This window comes from Manacus vitellinus, unplaced genomic scaffold (genome assembly GCF_001715985.3).
Source record: "Manacus vitellinus isolate BGI_N305 unplaced genomic scaffold, ASM171598v3 scaffold_0_pilon, whole genome shotgun sequence".
NCBI lineage: Eukaryota > Metazoa > Chordata > Aves > Passeriformes > Pipridae > Manacus > Manacus vitellinus.
The window spans coordinates 27,815,932-27,833,741 of record NW_021938789.1 but is presented as its reverse complement, the minus strand read 5'-3'; the positions used below and the strand labels follow the sequence as shown (position 1 = coordinate 27,833,741).

General features: G+C 38.1%; 1 protein-coding gene across 8 annotated transcripts in view; it reads left to right on the top strand.

The window, feature by feature from the left end:
* Nucleotides 1-17,571, top strand: part of TENM3 (teneurin transmembrane protein 3) — a 381,689-nt gene extending 364,118 nt beyond the window's left edge. For all 8 annotated transcript variants that reach the window (XM_018070569.2, XM_018070609.2, XM_018070616.2 and 5 more), the window contains 4 exons: nt 4,910-5,206; nt 6,417-8,028; nt 9,950-10,080; nt 13,965-17,571. In XM_018070569.2, coding sequence (XP_017926058.1) covers nt 4,910-5,206; nt 6,417-8,028; nt 9,950-10,080; nt 13,965-14,720 — 2,796 coding nt within the window. In that variant the 3' untranslated portion in view covers nt 14,721-17,571. The remainder of the gene's footprint in view (nt 1-4,909; nt 5,207-6,416; nt 8,029-9,949; nt 10,081-13,964) is intronic.
* Nucleotides 17,572-17,810: the final 239 nt, after the last annotated feature.

Genomic DNA, 17,810 nt, shown 5'->3' with positions numbered 1-17,810 from the left:
CATCCAGCAACCACAGAATATTTACCATAGACAAGCTGACTGAAGATCTGGAAGTACTTGTTTTTATTACTTCATTTATTGCCTGTTTTTACTTATTAATTACTCTTTTCTGTGGAATTTAAACTGTTGGGTTTAGCCTGGAATGGGTAAAAAGAATAATTTTCCGCTTTCCTTCACTGTTTTTGTTTCTGGTACTAGATTAACTGAACCAATTTTGAATCCTGTTCTAAATTATTCTACCATAAGTTAGCACAATTCCTGGATTTTATTTCTTCTTTTACTTTAAATGAAAATTGTTCTAATATTTATGGTAGAAAGAGTTTAACTGTGTGTTCATGTGTATGGCATATTCCTCTAACATATGTCTTTACCATTTTGTTGGCATTTCTTTTTCCTATATAGTGAGTGAATTACAAGTAGGAAGCAAACAATGATTTATGACAGCCATTTGGTAAAGACAACATAGATTAAGCATTTAAAATGGTGTTGCCAGGAGACCATTTCGAGACCACATCAGAGGTCTGACTTACTATTAGAACTGAACTAAGTTCTTTAAAATAAGGCCTAGGCAGTGTATCAAATGAAGGTAAGTAATTTCAGACCCCTTGACTTCTTGCCATTTGAAATCTTAAAATATTTTATATCTTCCACTGGGACAAGAAAGGAAAGGATGCTGTCATGCAGATTATATTCCTCTTACCACTTTCTCTAAAAGAAGAATGGACTTTTTGCCAAGAAGGCAGAATATTATGCTCAGTAACTGCTGCTTAAGAACAGCATATTAGTACCCACCTGTGGCAGCTGTCTTACATGGATAAGAAAGAGGAAAAGGAAGCCATGCTTCTGGAGCTCATCCTTGTGGTTATGGCTCATAGGCATGCCATTACATAGCACAGTGGTACAATACACCTGCCAATTCATTTGTGAAAGCAGCCCAAGAGAAAACAAAATAACCATACCAATGGCATTTGGCTTTGGCAGTGAAACAAATCACCATGAGTGCAGTTCTCAAAACTGATTTTTGGCATTCAAGTGCAGAGGAAGTAAAACAAATGTCATGGGCAACTTTAACTTGGTAGAGTTAACACTGAAAAAAAGGAATATCAGAGCAAAGGGAAAGATTTAACCAGATGGAGGGGAAAAGGAAAGATTACAGATTAGAGTAATATAGTAGTAATTTAAAAGTAGTAATTAAAATTAGTAATTAAAAGTGTATATACAAATGGGAGAAGTAGGGCAGATGGACGACATGGGCTAGTAAGAGACAAATGCCTCAAAAAAAAAGGAAAGAAACTTGTCAGCAATGGGAAAAAAAAGGAAGCTTTTGTGAAATTGATTTACATGGGAAGATATTACTGAAATGTCACTGGGGGATGGGTGGGGGGATGTAGGAAAGTAGAAAAAGAAAACAACAGAAAGAAGAACAGGAATAACTTATGGAGCTCATCATTTCCATCTACAGACAGATATGTCACTAACATTTGGCTACAAAGAAGACAAATGTAGACAAAAACCAGTGACAAAATGTATTGCCAGTAAATGTACTCGTGACACTTCCACTGTGTTATATATATTCATTATCTAATATTACAAAATACATTCTCAAGTACTCTCTTGGGTTTTTATCTTGTATTAGTTCTACCCACTACTTGTAGACTTTCTAAAGAAATTAATTAGCAATTATGTCACCCTCCCTTAACTCAACAGTCTCTGTCAATCTTGCCTTTGTTCAGACTTGTTTTGTTATTGTTTGATAAGCTAGTTTTGTCCCTGGACCTGTGAGTTTGGTCTGTAGGCCAGTCTTAGGCAAAGGTCCTGGTCCTCTGCATGAAAGAGCCTTTTTAGGGCCTTTGTATTGAGGGTCTCACAAAGGTCTCAAAGAAAAGAACTCATATGAACTCCTGTCTCAAGGGATGCACCCAGAGTAGACAGGTAACACAGACAAGGGAGCTCACAAGAAGAGTTTGCTCTGCCTCCTGCTGAGACCTGACATGCTCTTTCACATGACCTCTTGAATCTCTCTGTAAGGCACAGTAATATTTTCCTACTCCTAAGGAGGAACCACAAACAAATTTCATGCTTCTCACTAGAAAGAAAAACAGGAGTTAAAGCAAAGCAGGATAGATGGAGACCTAAATTACTGAAATGTAGCAGGATAGTAGGTAGGGACTGTCAAAAGACTCAGTTTTGTGTCATTAAATGTTTCTTCACTGAAAATTTCCCCAAGGACAATTTTTATCATAATGGAACCCAGAGGTTTCAAATATATTTGGAGTGAGGTTGTCTCAGACACAATAAAAATGTTCAACTCTTGCTGTAAAAGCATTTTGGTAGCAGAGCTACCAAATTGTTTTTAAGAAGCACTTCAGTTGAAGGCAGTGTTTTAGCTGAGATATGTTATTCCAGCCCCATATTGCCCAATGAAAGAAGCTATATCACCAAAACTTGTTGTTTTTCTAATTGCCATCTGTATTATGAGATTATGCAAGCACAGCCAAAATTTCACCAAAAGCTCGCGTGTCTGAATGCAAGAGCTCTGTCAGCAAAGTCTGAAAGCATAAAACTGGCTGGAGCAAGAGACATTTCCTTTCTTTCTCCTCGTATCCTGCTGTTACACAGACCAGACAGATGGGAAAGGGGGAAAGCAAGGGATGTTATTATCCCATTTAGCAGCTAGGGCAGTGAGACAGCCGGATTAAGTACTTTGTTGCTGTTTACACCGGAAGGATGTGCTTAGCCAAGAAATTAACCACAGTTACCTGGAAGTCTGCCTTAACCATAAACCACCCTTCTTTCCTTGCCAGTTCAGAAATCAGAAGTGCCCATTTTCACTTCAGTGTCTAAGCCCAAGAGATAGAAAGAAAAATAATAAAAATCATAATTAAATGTAAAATAAGGAAGAGGAGATGAAGAGAAAGGGAAGGAAAAAATCAGAGAAGCAAAACAGGCAGGGAGATGCAGAGATGAGTGCAGGCATGTGTGGGAGACACTGAAAAATAAAAGCCAGAGAAAAAGAAAATTTAACAATGAATTTAAATAAATGAGCTAATATTAGATGTTGGAAAATTTAAACAAAAACTACTTGAAAATAAAGAAGTAAAAAAAAATTACAAAAAGGAATTCAGTGGGAATATTTCATATCATAAGTTTAACTTACTTCTAGAATCAGTCTTGTAGCACTAATTTTTCAGATTATATTTAAATAATATTTGATGGCTGATTAAATAGGTAAAGTAGCTGTTCTGCATCTGCTAGACTTTGTGTTATTTACTTAGAAGATTTAAATGAAAACATGATTTTTTCCCTAAACTGACAGTGCAGATTCCTCTCATGTCAGTGTTTTCATATTATAAAAGAGAAAGGTAATGCACATAAATAGACAAATGAACATAAATGAACAAAACTGAGCATTTGTAGGATTTTTTTTCATATTTGCCTATGACCTGTCACCAACACTTTAATACCTTTTATATCAATAAATCTAATTTATATTGATCTTTTAGAAGCTTATCAGCCTCAGGGTGTAAGTACCAACATCCATGATATATGGATTTTTGAACATGCAGCCCTGAAAAATGCAAAAATCTTCCAGCAATTTCTTTAGTCAGGATATCTGTTCTCTTTTTTGTTTCTGACTGTTATTTAGCCATTTTTCATCACCTCTTTTTAATATATGTGTCAAGTACTTGAAAATGAGTTTTCAAAAAATTCTTAATACACATAGTTCCATGTCCATTTCTTCCCGACTTCCTATATGTTAGCAAAATACAGCGTTGAAAAATCTCAGTTATCAGTGTTTCACCCCACCTGGAATAACTTTAAAAAGACACAGCAGATACAGAAATGGTTTACAGATGAACAAAGAAATCCTCAATGCCTGTCGAAGAACACTAAAACACAGTTCAGTGCTGAGGGAAATGTAGAAGTGCAAAGATACTGACATAGGAAAAGAAAACCAGACATTTTCCTTTCATAAATTCAAAAATGAGAGCTGATTCAATGAAACTGAAAATTGGCATATTTAAAACACTAGAAGAGGGGAAGGGAGGAGAGATTTCAATGTAAAAGTATTTCAGAGAAATCACTGTCCACTGCTGTAGTTTATATATATCAATAATAAGGTTTTCAGCATAAATGTATCCAGGCTAAGGCTTTAATTTCAAATCAAATCAAATTTCAAATCAAAATAGTTACAAACTTCAAAGCATTTATAACTGTTTTTCAGTAGTTCAGTAGTCTTCCTGTTATTTATGGCTTTAAGTGGTCAGTAAACTAGGAGAAAGACATGATCCTCTACTAAGGCTTTCAGCCTCATAAATATGTTTCAGCACTGGATATTATACTGAGTTAAACTTCCATTTGATCCAGAAGGGGAAAGCCTATGTTCTAAAAACTGGTTAACCTTCATTTGAAGAATTAACATGCTTTTGAAGATCTTCATTTTGTATTTACCATTTTGAAAAATACTTCCTGTGAAGAACTGGGATTCAATTCTTTCTAGCATGATTGTTATGAAATGGAAAAGCAGTTGCTAGGAATATATTTTGACAATAATTTGCTATATATACTTTGCACTGCCTGCAAAAGATGAGTTTGTTCATTGAAACGGGCCCATTTATTACAGAAGTTTTCAGTGCACGTCTCTCATTATTTTCTTAACAGTCGACTAAGCATCAAGAAAGAACACCTTGCAACAAATTCTGAGCCATCTCTTCATATAATCAGACCTTCTAAAGTAGATACTAATATAGTGCCTTACATTTATATGAAGAAGTCACTAAAACAATTTATGCATACAGCAAATCAATCACTGTAAATGGTATTTAAAGATAGCTAGCTTTGTGGGAATTACAGGTGGCCAGGGTTTGAACAGCATGATTTATTGTGTCATTTTGTTTGCTTTAAAAAGGTTAATGGCAGAAACCTCCTTTCAGTTGACTTTGATCGAACCACAAAGACAGAAAAGATCTACGATGACCACCGTAAATTTCTGCTGAGGATTGCCTACGACACGTCAGGGCACCCCACGCTGTGGCTACCGAGCAGCAAGCTGATGGCTGTCAATGTTACCTATTCATCCACGGGTCAAATAGGCAGCATACAGCGAGGGACGACTAGTGAAAAAATAGAGTATGATGGACAGGGAAGGATAGTGTCTAGAGTGTTTGCTGATGGGAAAACTTGGAGTTACACATATTTGGAAAAGGTAAAGAACACTCAGGTTTTAAAAAATGCTTGGAATCTGCTGAAATTCTGCAGCATCTCACTGCTGCTTATAAAGCCAAAATAGGTAGTAGAAGTACATTTCAATTATTCTAAGTATCACCATGTGATTCCAAGGGGAATGTTTCGTTCCACAGATATGTAATCATGCTGTAGCTAATTGCTAGGAATTGATGTGGGTTTAAATTATTTAGGCCACTAACTAACAAGGAACATCTGTATTTACTTTTTATCTTAACACTTAAAATAAGGTACAGAGACTATCTGCAATTCAGTACAGCTGAAAATAATTTGTTTGCAAATGCTTTACTGTTGTGAGTTTGTTTTTTTCACTACCAAGAAAAGCTCTTGTTTCTAAATAGATACAGCTATCAATTTGTACTTGCTATATGTTGCAGCATCTAAATAAGCGATAGGCAAAAGATAAGGAATCTTCATTATATATAAAAATTGCTCAATGATAGCTCTCCTCCTAGAAATATCTGTGAAAATCACCCTTCTGAGATCTCATGTCTGCTATGTGGAAAGAAAATCCATTTCTTTCTGGGGTTTACATATATTTCTGTTGAAGCTGTTGCTCAGCAAATACTGTTTATTAATTACCGCAAACATAACTTAATCAAGACCTATGATACATAATAGTCATACATCAGAAAAATGTCAGAATAATTCCATGTGGCTCCTTTTGATATAAATAATGAAACAATGGTTTTGCCTGTCTCAAAAGCTTACAGAACAAGAACACAGCATTCAGAGATCTCAGGCTATTCAAATTCTTCAAAATCATCTCTTAATTGTAGGGAAGAAATTGTATCTTCCATATGTTGTTCTCCTTGTGAGTTAATGGCTCTAAGACAGTTTTACTTCTTCCCATATTAAACATGACTTATCTGAATCCATTGACAATCTGCTGTTTAGCTGTGAGTGTTTGATAAAAGAGTGATACAGTCATAACAAGTAGCAAATTATGAATGTGGAACTACTAATTACAGAACCCCTTACAATTAAGCATACAAGTAAATTGGGCAGGGAGATGCTAACAACATGTAAGGTCAGGGATAACTCAATTAAAGAGGAGATAATTTTCTCAAGTGGGAATGTCACATCTTTATGAAGAAATAGTATCAGTATATGACGGGAGGGGAGATACTGCACCATTTGTCACATGGTAAAAATCTGTTCTTAATTTTCAGTCAATGGTTCTTCTGCTTCATAGCCAACGGCAGTATATCTTTGAATATGATTTGTTGGATCGGCTTTCTGCTGTCACCATGCCCAGTGTTGCTCGTCATACCATGCAGACTATTCGCTCCATTGGCTATTACCGGAATATATACAACCCCCCGGAAAGTAATGCTTCTGTTATAATGGACTACAATGAAGAAGGGCAGCTCCTTCAAACTGCTTTCCTGGGGACAAGTCGAAGAGTATTATACAAGTACAGACGGCAGACCAAGCTCTCAGAAATTTTATATGATAGTACAAGAGTTAGTTTTACTTATGATGAGACAGCGGGAGTCCTGAAAACAGTAAACCTCCAAAGCGATGGTTTTATCTGCACCATTAGATACAGACAAATTGGCCCATTGATTGACAGACAGATTTTCCGCTTTAGCGAAGACGGAATGGTAAATGCCCGATTTGACTACAGCTATGACAATAGCTTCAGAGTGACTAGCATGCAAGGTGTCATCAATGAAACCCCATTGCCTATTGATCTCTACCAGTTTGATGATATCTCTGGCAAAGTTGAACAATTTGGAAAATTTGGAGTTATATATTATGATATTAACCAGATCATTTCGACAGCTGTAATGACATACACAAAACACTTTGATGCACATGGCCGCATCAAGGAAATTCAGTATGAAATATTTAGGTCATTAATGTATTGGATTACGATTCAATATGATAACATGGGACGAGTGACGAAAAGAGAAATTAAGATTGGGCCATTTGCCAACACCACAAAATATGCTTACGAATACGATGTAGATGGCCAGCTCCAGACAGTCTATCTGAATGAAAAAATAATGTGGCGATACAACTATGACCTGAATGGCAACCTCCACTTGCTAAACCCCAGCAGCAGTGCCCGTTTGACGCCACTTCGCTACGACCTGAGAGACAGAATAACTCGACTGGGTGATGTTCAGTACAGATTAGACGAAGATGGATTTCTGCGTCAGAGGGGTACTGAGATCTTTGAATACAGTTCAAAGGGCCTTCTTACTCGAGTTTATAGCAAAGGCAGTGGGTGGACGGTGATATACCGTTACGATGGACTTGGACGACGGGTTTCCAGTAAAACTAGCCTGGGACAGCATCTCCAGTTTTTTTATGCAGACCTTACTTATCCAACCAGGATAACCCATGTATATAACCACTCAAGTTCTGAAATCACATCTCTTTACTATGATCTGCAAGGACACCTTTTTGCCATGGAAATTAGCAGTGGAGACGAATTTTACATTGCGTCAGACAATACAGGGACACCACTGGCAGTTTTCAGTAGCAATGGTCTCATGCTTAAACAAATTCAATACACTGCTTACGGAGAGATCTATTTTGACTCTAACCTTGACTTCCAGCTAGTAATCGGATTCCACGGAGGCCTGTACGACCCACTGACCAAACTAGTCCACTTTGGAGAAAGAGATTATGACATACTGGCAGGCCGGTGGACAACACCTGATATTGAAATCTGGAAGAGAATTGGGAAGGATCCAGCTCCTTTTAATTTGTACATGTTTAGAAATAACAACCCAGCCAGTAAAATACACGATGTGAAGGATTATATCACAGGTAAGAGAAGGTTACTGGACTGCAGCTTGGACCTATAGACCTGCAATTTAGAGGCAGTGAGACTGTAAGGTAGCAAGGGCAGGCAGGGTCCTTCTGTGACTTTTTAAGCTCATTGACATCACAAAAAATATTCACTGGAAGTTGGTTGATATTTTCCAGGGTAGGCTTTTGCAAGGCTGCTAATGTAAGTTGCCCAGTTATCTCCAGAGCCAGCACAAAGCCCAACAAGCTCCAGGGCCAACACAAAGTAATGAGTACACTGCCAGCTGCAGGGAAGGAGGAGAAGGATAGTATAGAAACTCATTCAGCAACAAAAAGGCGCTGAGGTGCCACTTCTGGTAAATCTGAATTCTTAGGAAATCTACATACTTTTTGTGGTTCTAGAGTTAGTGATGTGCAGTATTCTCCATTATTCTACATACCAAAAATCTGATTGCACGTCACCAGAATTTTTTTTAAAATGTATGGCTTAGATACATGTGATTTTTCATATTTATAGATTAAATAGATGTAAAGAACTAAAAATATTTTACACAGACAGCGCCAGACTACGGGAAGGGCTCAGCCCCACTTACTTAAGAGCTGTGAGACTACCACTCAGAAGAGCATCCTGGGAATCAAGTGGGTTTGCATTAATTTAATAAACAGCAGCTATTAAATGGGTTACTAATGGGCTGCCTGGGAGTAAGGATAATAACAGAAGTTTGGATCTGTCCTCTTTTAGCAGCATGTGCTGTAGGGGATGCATTTGCAATCAGATTCTTTGTGGCATTGAAAATTATGCACCTAGTTCAGAAATTACCCTCAAAATACAGTTTTAGTTCTTTTCTTAACATCTCTGATATATGAAATACATAGACACACACTGCTTATATAAGGTTATAATTACAATTAGTAATTTGGCTGACTAGCAGTTTTAGATGCAGAGCCTCATGAGGCATTAGCACTTATTTGAAAATGTTAGAAATTATTTTTAAATAAATATTTTTTTGTTGTTTTAACATTTGGAAAAATTTGCTTTCTTTTTCCACTTATTTGGAGTTTTCTTAACTAAAAATTACTAGACTTGGTAAGGAGTACTCTGCCAACCTCTAAGCTTAGTATTTGTGAAAGATAGGGTCAGAAGACAGAAACAAGGCAGAGCGCTCATTCTTGCCAAACAATTGGTAACTAATTATTGGCATCCCTAATGTATTTATTTTCAACAGAACATAAAATGTATTATAAATAATGTTATCTAATGCTAATTTAGTATCCTGTCTGCTTACTGATGCAACTGTAATACATTTCATTAGCTTTTAATTTCATCGGTCCAACTTCATCTTGAAGAGGGGGAGATTTCTCTTGAATCAACATAAAATATCTGCCAAATCATTTAAAAGGTAATTGACCATATAGGTGCTGTTTCAGGGGTAATTTGAAGACATTACAATAATACATATATACCAAAAGGACAGGATGTGCCCTGCAGTACTTTTTTTTTCTTGCTTCATTTTAAAGTATTGACGATGAAGGTGCGACATAAAGCACATTTAGCCTGACCATGAAATCCCAGTTAGTTTAGGCTGTGTTAGAAGGAAATCTCCTTTTAATTGCACTTTATAATTGTTCTGGAAGTCACTGAGGCCTTCAGAATTGCTGAACCCTGCAATGCCTTTCAACTGAGCCTCATGAAACTCATATAGAACAGATGTTTTCTTGTAAGTTTAGAACTGCAAGTGTCCTGTATAGCCTTGCTATTCTAGCTGTACCACAAATCTAAATCCATACATATCAAAACAAAGACCATTGAATAATTTTCATGTTTCAGAAGAAAATCGACTATGCCAAAAGCTATTCCATGTAAAAATTGTATGGTTGAAAAATATAGGACAATTCTAATATTTTTCTCTCTTTTTTTCTTTTAATAATTCTCTTTCAGATGTTAACAGCTGGTTGGTGACATTCGGCTTCCATCTGCACAACGCTATTCCTGGTTTCCCTGTTCCAAAATTTGATTTAACAGAACCTTCTTATGAACTTGTGAAAAGCCAGCAATGGGAAGACATACCAGTAAGAAACAAAACTAAACATACAAATGGAACGAGACAGAATGTTTCCTTCTATTCAGATCTTATTAGGCATGAATAATTCTGACAGCAAGGGTTACTTGCTAAGTTAAATCTGAACAGTACTTTTATCTACTTTCAAAAGAATTTAATAAATTACAGATGGAGCTTTTTCTTACAGATCTGATAAGTTAGATACCATTTTAAATACACTTTTGTTTGCTTTCAGCAATAATAAAAATGCAAAAAGACAATAATCAATGAAAGGAAGTTTAAGACCCTTTAAAGATGTCTATTTTTCATAGCAGAATCTACAGACATTAGATTTGTACTAACACGCTGCCTGAAGGCAGAAAATGAACACAATAGAAAAAAACAGACTGAAATAAGCAGAAGAACAGGTGATATAAATTATGCATACCAGGCACCACTACAATTTTACTTCTCTTTAATGTTAACCATGCATTATGGACACCATGTTTTATATTTAAAGATAAAATACTGAAAATGAAATTACCTGAGGCTAAAGTCTATTACATTACATAAAACCAAAACTCCAGGTGCTTATGAAGTTCTTTAGGAGCAAAAAAATGAACTTTCATCCTGAAATCCTACTACGGTTTTAAATTATGGAAGAAATAAATGTGGAAGTGAATTCTAAATCTGCTATTTAAGAAAATTATATTTACAAATTAAACTTACTCAAAGATCAAAGACCTATGCCCTCAAAAATCCTATACTTCTCAGTTAAAAAGGAAGAGTTGAGACATTAAAATGGGTGATCCCATTGTGAGCAGTCAAAACCAGATCTTTTTACAAGAATTACAATAGAGAATGTTACAAGATTAAAAGATTATATAATCTTAAAGAATTCTACAACCTAATGTAGACAAAAAATCATTAGAAGGGTGCCCCAGCAGAAGGGAACATGTGGAAGCTGACTTTGCATGCAGGAAATTACCTGCTATATTTATTGGTTTTTTATTATTTTTAATAGCAAGGAATTGAGTAACAGGGAAAGACCTTAGAGCACAGCATGAGAATATTGTCTCCCATGAGTAGTAGAAGCAGTGAAGGAGGAGCCTGGCAAGCACTCCAGGCAAGGTGGTTGTACTGGGACATGACAAACCTGACATCAGGCATGGCTGTGAAGAACTATCAGAGGTTGTTTATTTAGATCTCAAAGGCTAAAGAATGAAATTATCCACTAACGCTAGCAAAGGTGCACCAGGAAGAGAACCAGTTAGGTCAAAGAGATGAGAGCAGACAGCTAGTTGTCAAAAATCTTCAGGAGAGAGCTCAGTGACATGAGGAGTGCCCGGGGCATGTGACATGACAGAGGGAGAAAGGAGAGGAAAACAAAGATTCAAAATTCTCAGGTAGGAAGAAGCTGTGACTCTGATATTCACTGTTAAACAAGCAAATGCAAACAAGAGATAGAAGTAAAAACACAAACCACTTAGTATTTTGAAACATTCTGGAGTGAGTGAGCTTTACTGAGCTCAGAGGATACATGTTAAAAATAAACAGACTTTGTCATTATGAAGTTGCTATAGCATCTCATTGCTCTCACTGATGATTGCTGTCTACAGTATATTTTGAGCTCAATAGCTTTCATGTAAGATTTACAACAGCTGAAATCCATACTTGTTAGCAAGTGCAGACAGGAATCTGCCACATTCAAGAAGAGTTGAGAGTCCAAGTCAATTCATGATTCCCTCACGAACTGTCACCTCCAGAAAAGCTGCCCTTGAGGCAGAGCAGAGAAGCCTTTGCAAACTTTTTGCCAGGCTTTGATTAGCATCAAGGCTGAATTAAGGTTGTATGAGTCTTAATAACTCCTGCTTGGTCCCCCACCCAGAAATTTGGGAAAACAAAACAGGCTTTGGACTCGTCAGCAGTGAATCAAATGCTTTAAGCAGTATTTTACTGAAGAGAGAAGGGGTCAAATGGAAGATAAACTGGATCATCATCAGAAACTAAGTACTCTTTTTCAAAAGTGCAGCCAAAGCTATTTAAATCTTTCTCTCTGTTTCCCGCTGAGACAACTGCTAGGGCAGATGTCGGCTCCCTACCTCCATCAATACTAGCTCATTCACAGCTTGTTGCTGCTAAGACCCAGGGCTAGACAGATAAGGCGTGTCTGTTCTACGCAGCTGTAAGGTCTCATCCCAGCCACAGTTGACCCTGTAATTTGAGCTGTCGTGCTATCTAGCTGTACTAGCTAACAATTCCTGCTAGCTGTTCCTGCTCTTTCAGCTGTTCTGGCTAACCACAGCAGTTATGCTGCCAGGTCCCATTCCCCAGCCATCCTCTCTTTACCAAGAGTGCATCTGGCATAGTTGGCTACACATAGCTCTTCCTTGACAGATTCTCCTATCCTAGCTTTTCCATTAGACTGGTCCATTGGTTCTTTCCATTCATTGCCCCTTGTCTTTGCTAGCTGTCAACAAAACACTCTGCTGTATTCAGGGTTGTACCTGTCTGAAGTTCCTGGGGAGAAGCTCTTTTAGGCAGCAGACTGATACCTGGAGTGAAATGGAATTTCGTGCAGCTGCATTGGCCGCAGCCTTTTCAAACATCTCCATTTATCAGTTTCTGCAAGTATTTGCAAGAAAGGGCATCAGTCCCCAGTACTCCACCTCACTGTAAATGGTCTGTACCATTTGCTTACCTCTCTTCTATTGTAAAGACTGTCATTACAGTTTGATTCCCCGCCTTCCTCTAGCAGCTTGAGGGCTTATGAGAGCCTCCCTGCCATTTGGTCTCAGACTGCAGCTACCCAAAAGACTCCTATTTCCTGAGTCAGTGAAGAAAGGCTTGTTCCTGTTCTAAAGCACAGCTTCATGACCTGCAAAAATCAGCTCGGTTTGGATGGACTCACAGTAGACAAGAATCATACTTGAACAAGCTCATAGGATGAGGTGACACGATAGTAAGACAGCTCTTAGCCATATTAACATAATATGACCCAGCAGTGTGCACTCACAGCCCAGAAAGACAGTTGTGTCCTGGGTTGCATCAAAAGCAGAGAGTGATCAGCAGGTCAAGGGAGGTGATTCTGCCCCTTCGCTCTGGTGAGATCCCACCTGGAGTGCTGCATCCAGCTCTGGGGTTCCCAACACAGAAGGGACATTGACCTGTTGGAGTGAGTCCAGAGGAGGGCCACCAAGATGATTTGAAGGGTGGAGCACCTCTCCTATGAGGGAGGACTGAGAGAGTTGGGATTGTTCAGCCTGGAAAAGAGAAGGCTTAGGAGTGACCAAACTGCGGCTTTCTAGTTCCTGAAGGGAACTTACAGGAAAGATGGGACAAGACTATTTACGAGAGCATGTAGTGACAGGACAAGGGGGAATGGGTTCAAACTGAAAACAGATTAGATATTAGGAAAAAATGCTTTGCTGGGAGGGTGGCGAGGCATTGGAACAGGTTGCTCAGGGATGTTGTGGATGCCCCATTCCTGGAGGTATTTAAGGCCAGGCTGGATGGGACTCTGAGCAACCTGGTCTAGTAGAGGGTGTCCCATGGCAGGGGGGTTGGAACTAGATGATCTTTAAGGTCCCCTTCCAACCCAAAGCATTTGATGATTCTGTGATTAAGTATTGGCATTGCAAGTCTGTCCTGTACAGCCCAGTAAGTAGCCTCTGAAGTTAAATCTGATTTCTATGCAGGCTCTCAGGGAGACAAAGAGTAAAAGCACTGAATATTAGCAAAATAGTCTTGTAACTCAGCATAATAAGCAGTATGTAGATCTAATTAACACCCTGGTACTGTCAGTTGTGGCATATCCTGTTGTTGTCCACAGGCAGCACACCAAGAAAGCCTGGCTGTTTGGCATTTAGGGGGCTACAGATGGCTGGTAAAACTTCTGTCTGTTCTTGTTTACAGCCAATTTCTGGAGTGCAGCAACAAGTGGCAAGACAAGCAAAGGCTTTCCTTTCCCTGGGAAAGATGGCAGAAGTGCAGGTCAGCAGACGGAAATCCAGTGGAGAAAAGTCGTGGCTGTGGTTTGCCACAGTGAAGTCTCTGATTGGGAAAGGGGTGATGCTCGCTGTCAATCAAGGCAAAGTGCAAACAAACGTGCTCAACATTGCAAATGAGGACTGCATAAAAGTGGCAGCTGTTTTGAACAACGCTTACTACCTAGAAAACTTGCATTTCACTGTGGAGGGAAAGGACACGCACTATTTTATCAAGACCACCTCCCCTGAGAGTGACCTTGGGACACTGAGGCTGACAAGTGGGCGTAAGGCCCTGGAGAATGGCATCAACGTCACTGTTTCCCAGTCCACCACTGTGGTGAATGGCAGGACTCGTAGGTTTGCTGATGTTGAAATGCAATATGGTGCTTTAGCACTTCACGTCCGCTATGGCATGACACTTGATGAGGAAAAGGCCCGAATACTGGAGCAAGCCAGGCAAAGAGCTCTTTCCAGTGCCTGGGCCAGAGAACAACAGAGAGTAAGAGATGGAGAGGAAGGCGCCAGGTTGTGGACAGAAGGAGAAAAGAGGCAGTTGCTAAGTGCTGGAAAGGTACAAGGATATGATGGGTACTATGTACTCTCTGTGGAGCAATATCCAGAATTAGCAGACAGTGCTAACAATATACAGTTCCTCAGACAAAGTGAGATAGGAAAGAGGTAACACACTGGCTTAGCTCAGGCTGCCAAAGAGACTGTGTACCAGTGTCTTCTAAAAAGGAGACCAAACTGTTTTGCTGCATTACTACTTGAGCCTAAGCTTACATCTTTGCTCAGATTTTTTCTGTAGCACAATCCAAACAGACTCTGTAATGAAAAGAGCGCCTTCCAGAGGAATGATACTGCTAATGACAAAACTTTTTTTTCTCAATGACCTTAAAGGTGATCTGCTTTAAAGAATATGTTTACATATGCATATCGCTGCACTCAAGTTGGACTGAAAAGTATTAAAAAAAAAAGAAGAAAAAAAGAAAATAAAAAGGCCTACAGATTTTGCAACAGGCTGTCCGTTCCTTTGAGGCACTGTATTTAATTAAGATACAGACCCATACAGTGTTTTCAAATATTACTGAATTGTTGACCTTTGGTTACAAGAAGTAGTCTCTCTTTCTCTCTCTCTTTTTCTCTCTCTTTCTCACTCCATAGGATGTGGTATATATCTGTTAATTTTAAAATGTGGGGCAAAAATTATTGTTTATAGACAACCCAACTGCTTTAAACTGTGCTGCTTTCTAAAAGGACATTGGCACAAGTGACTTATGCTACCATGGAAATTTAATAATGCATTTTACAATGCTAACATGGTTTGCCTTGGGGGGAAAATGGCAAGTAGAATCCTTGTTGCATAAAAGCAAAGGAAACCCTGATTTTTTTGTAAATTATGTGAGACAAGTTGTTTATGGATTTTTATATGAATTACAATTTACTGTACATCAAATATTAGTCTCAGAGGAGTTAATTTATGTAAAGTGTTTAAAAAAGTTTATACTTAAAAATAAAATGATAAAAACATGTGCTGTGTGTGATTTTTTTTAAAGAAGAAGGAATTGCACCTTTTATGTTATAGCTGTACAGTATAAAGGATTATATTGTAGAGATATAACAGTGATGACTAATGTCCAAAAGTGTTAATATTTTTGTATTATGTTTAAAGCTGTGCATCTATCACTCTGCTGATAGGATGGGACACTCCACAAAGTAGCTGGCTGACTCAGACCACCACTCCCTCCCTTCCCTCTCCTGTCACCCAGGCCAGTGTCACTTCATCAGTCATTGTCAGAAGGCACAGTAACCAAATAAGTCTCATTTATTATGATGGAAGACTTTAATAGGTTGGGTTTTCCTTGTCTTTTTCCAGCCCTGATGTAATAAATGGACAGTTATTCATACCAGGTGGGGTTTCTGTTGTTTTTTTAGAAGCTTTGTTTCACAAAGGAGAGAATAGTGTCTCAGGTGCTTGGCAAATTGTATGTAGAAGAAGAAGAAGAAATTATGTAGTTTCATCCAGTTATGTCAACTTTGTCTTCTGTATAATACAGCTCTTTTAGATGTTAATAACTCCAGATAGAAGAAGCGTACCTCTGATCTGATGCTACAGAATTGCTCTTTAGGCAGGCAGGCTGTTAAGTAGGTTCATCTCCAGGCTCTCAGCTGGCAGATCAACTCTAATTACTGCGAACACTGAACTTGGGGATGGAGAGGATGGTCTAGTTCTAGTGCCTAGTCTACATCTCTACACCACTGCATAGATTTGGCATGCTCAGTATATTTGTTGCAGGACAGAACTGAAGTGTAGAGCTGGTTCCTTATAGGAAGCCTGTGATGGCATCTATGGCATCTGTTGTACATCTTGGCTGAAACCATTCTTAGAGCTTCAGTCTCATGAGCACTAAATTCAGCCACAAAATTAAATATTTTTAACATGAGACAAAATTGGGGGGTTTTGATGTTCATTGAAATATACACAGTATTTCTATCCATGTATTATAATGACAGAACATAGTAAGTGAACGTGTCTTAACTATGAATGGTTCAAGTGGATGTAATAAAAATAGTTTTCTAACTGCTTTGTATTCTGAGAGTCTATGGTATTACATACTCTAAATTGCACATTAGGATTGTTTGATAAACAGATTTGAATTTCTCCCAGCCAAGTCGCAACTGAATCTACAGTATCAGTGACATTACTGTATCTGTGTATTTGGTAGAGCATACAGAACTAATTACACATATAATGAACGCTAATCATCTATTAGAATGAAAGCACAGATTAGTTGTTAGTATTTTTACCCTTGAAGTCAAGGGCCCTAAATTTAGAGAGGATGGTAGGTATGTCAGACCCCAGAGGCGTGTCATTGATCTACATATTATTTTTAAAGATGTAAAATGCTAGGTGTTTGCAGTTCTGTTGGGTGGCTCTTCCACAGCACTGTATTTAGCATGCTGTAAGTGCTCTCTGTTGAAATAGGCTCATATTCTAAATTATGTCCAATGTTTCTGTTCTGTTTGAATATGAAAAGCTTGTATAACATGTCGACATTGAAATATATCTTCTACTTAATGCGTACCAGTTCCTTCTCCTTTGTTCTGGCACCAGTAAACAAAAAATTATAGTATCTGTTGGTGATCATTTTAGATACAGTCAAATCAAGCCAATTAGTGGCCTTGTTAGTAGGTATAATGAGCCTATTTCTTGCTAAAAAAGACTTGCGATCTGGACATGCTCCTGCAGGAAATAGGGACCTTGGGGAATATATAAACAAAAGATCTTTTTAAAGAAAAAATATGCATAGTTAAAGAAGCATATTACAAAAAAGAAAAAAAGAAAGGAGATTCTAAGTATTTTAGACAATGCCAGTCAAAATGCTATCCTGATATTTTGAGATGTATATTTCGTCTGATTTGTATTGTTCTTTTAATTTGCCTTCTTAACTTTATATGTGTCCTGAATTTTCCACAAATTGATAACTATAGATTGCATCTAGGCTTTCCAATAAAAGCCAACCCAATGTGTGTGTGTGTGTGTGTGTTTATATTTGTTTTTTTAAATGTATGTCAGATACTGCATCTGTGCAACTGCTTTTCTCGTATCGAAGAAGCAAACTGATCCCCTTGCACTGGTATCGATTCATTCCCTTCACAGTTGGCAGTATGTTTTTTGACTGTGTCCAATGGCTTCATCTGCTAACTCAGCAAAGTGAATCACTCCATGGGATCTCTCAGGTGGCCTACTTTGGAGAAAACATTAAATATA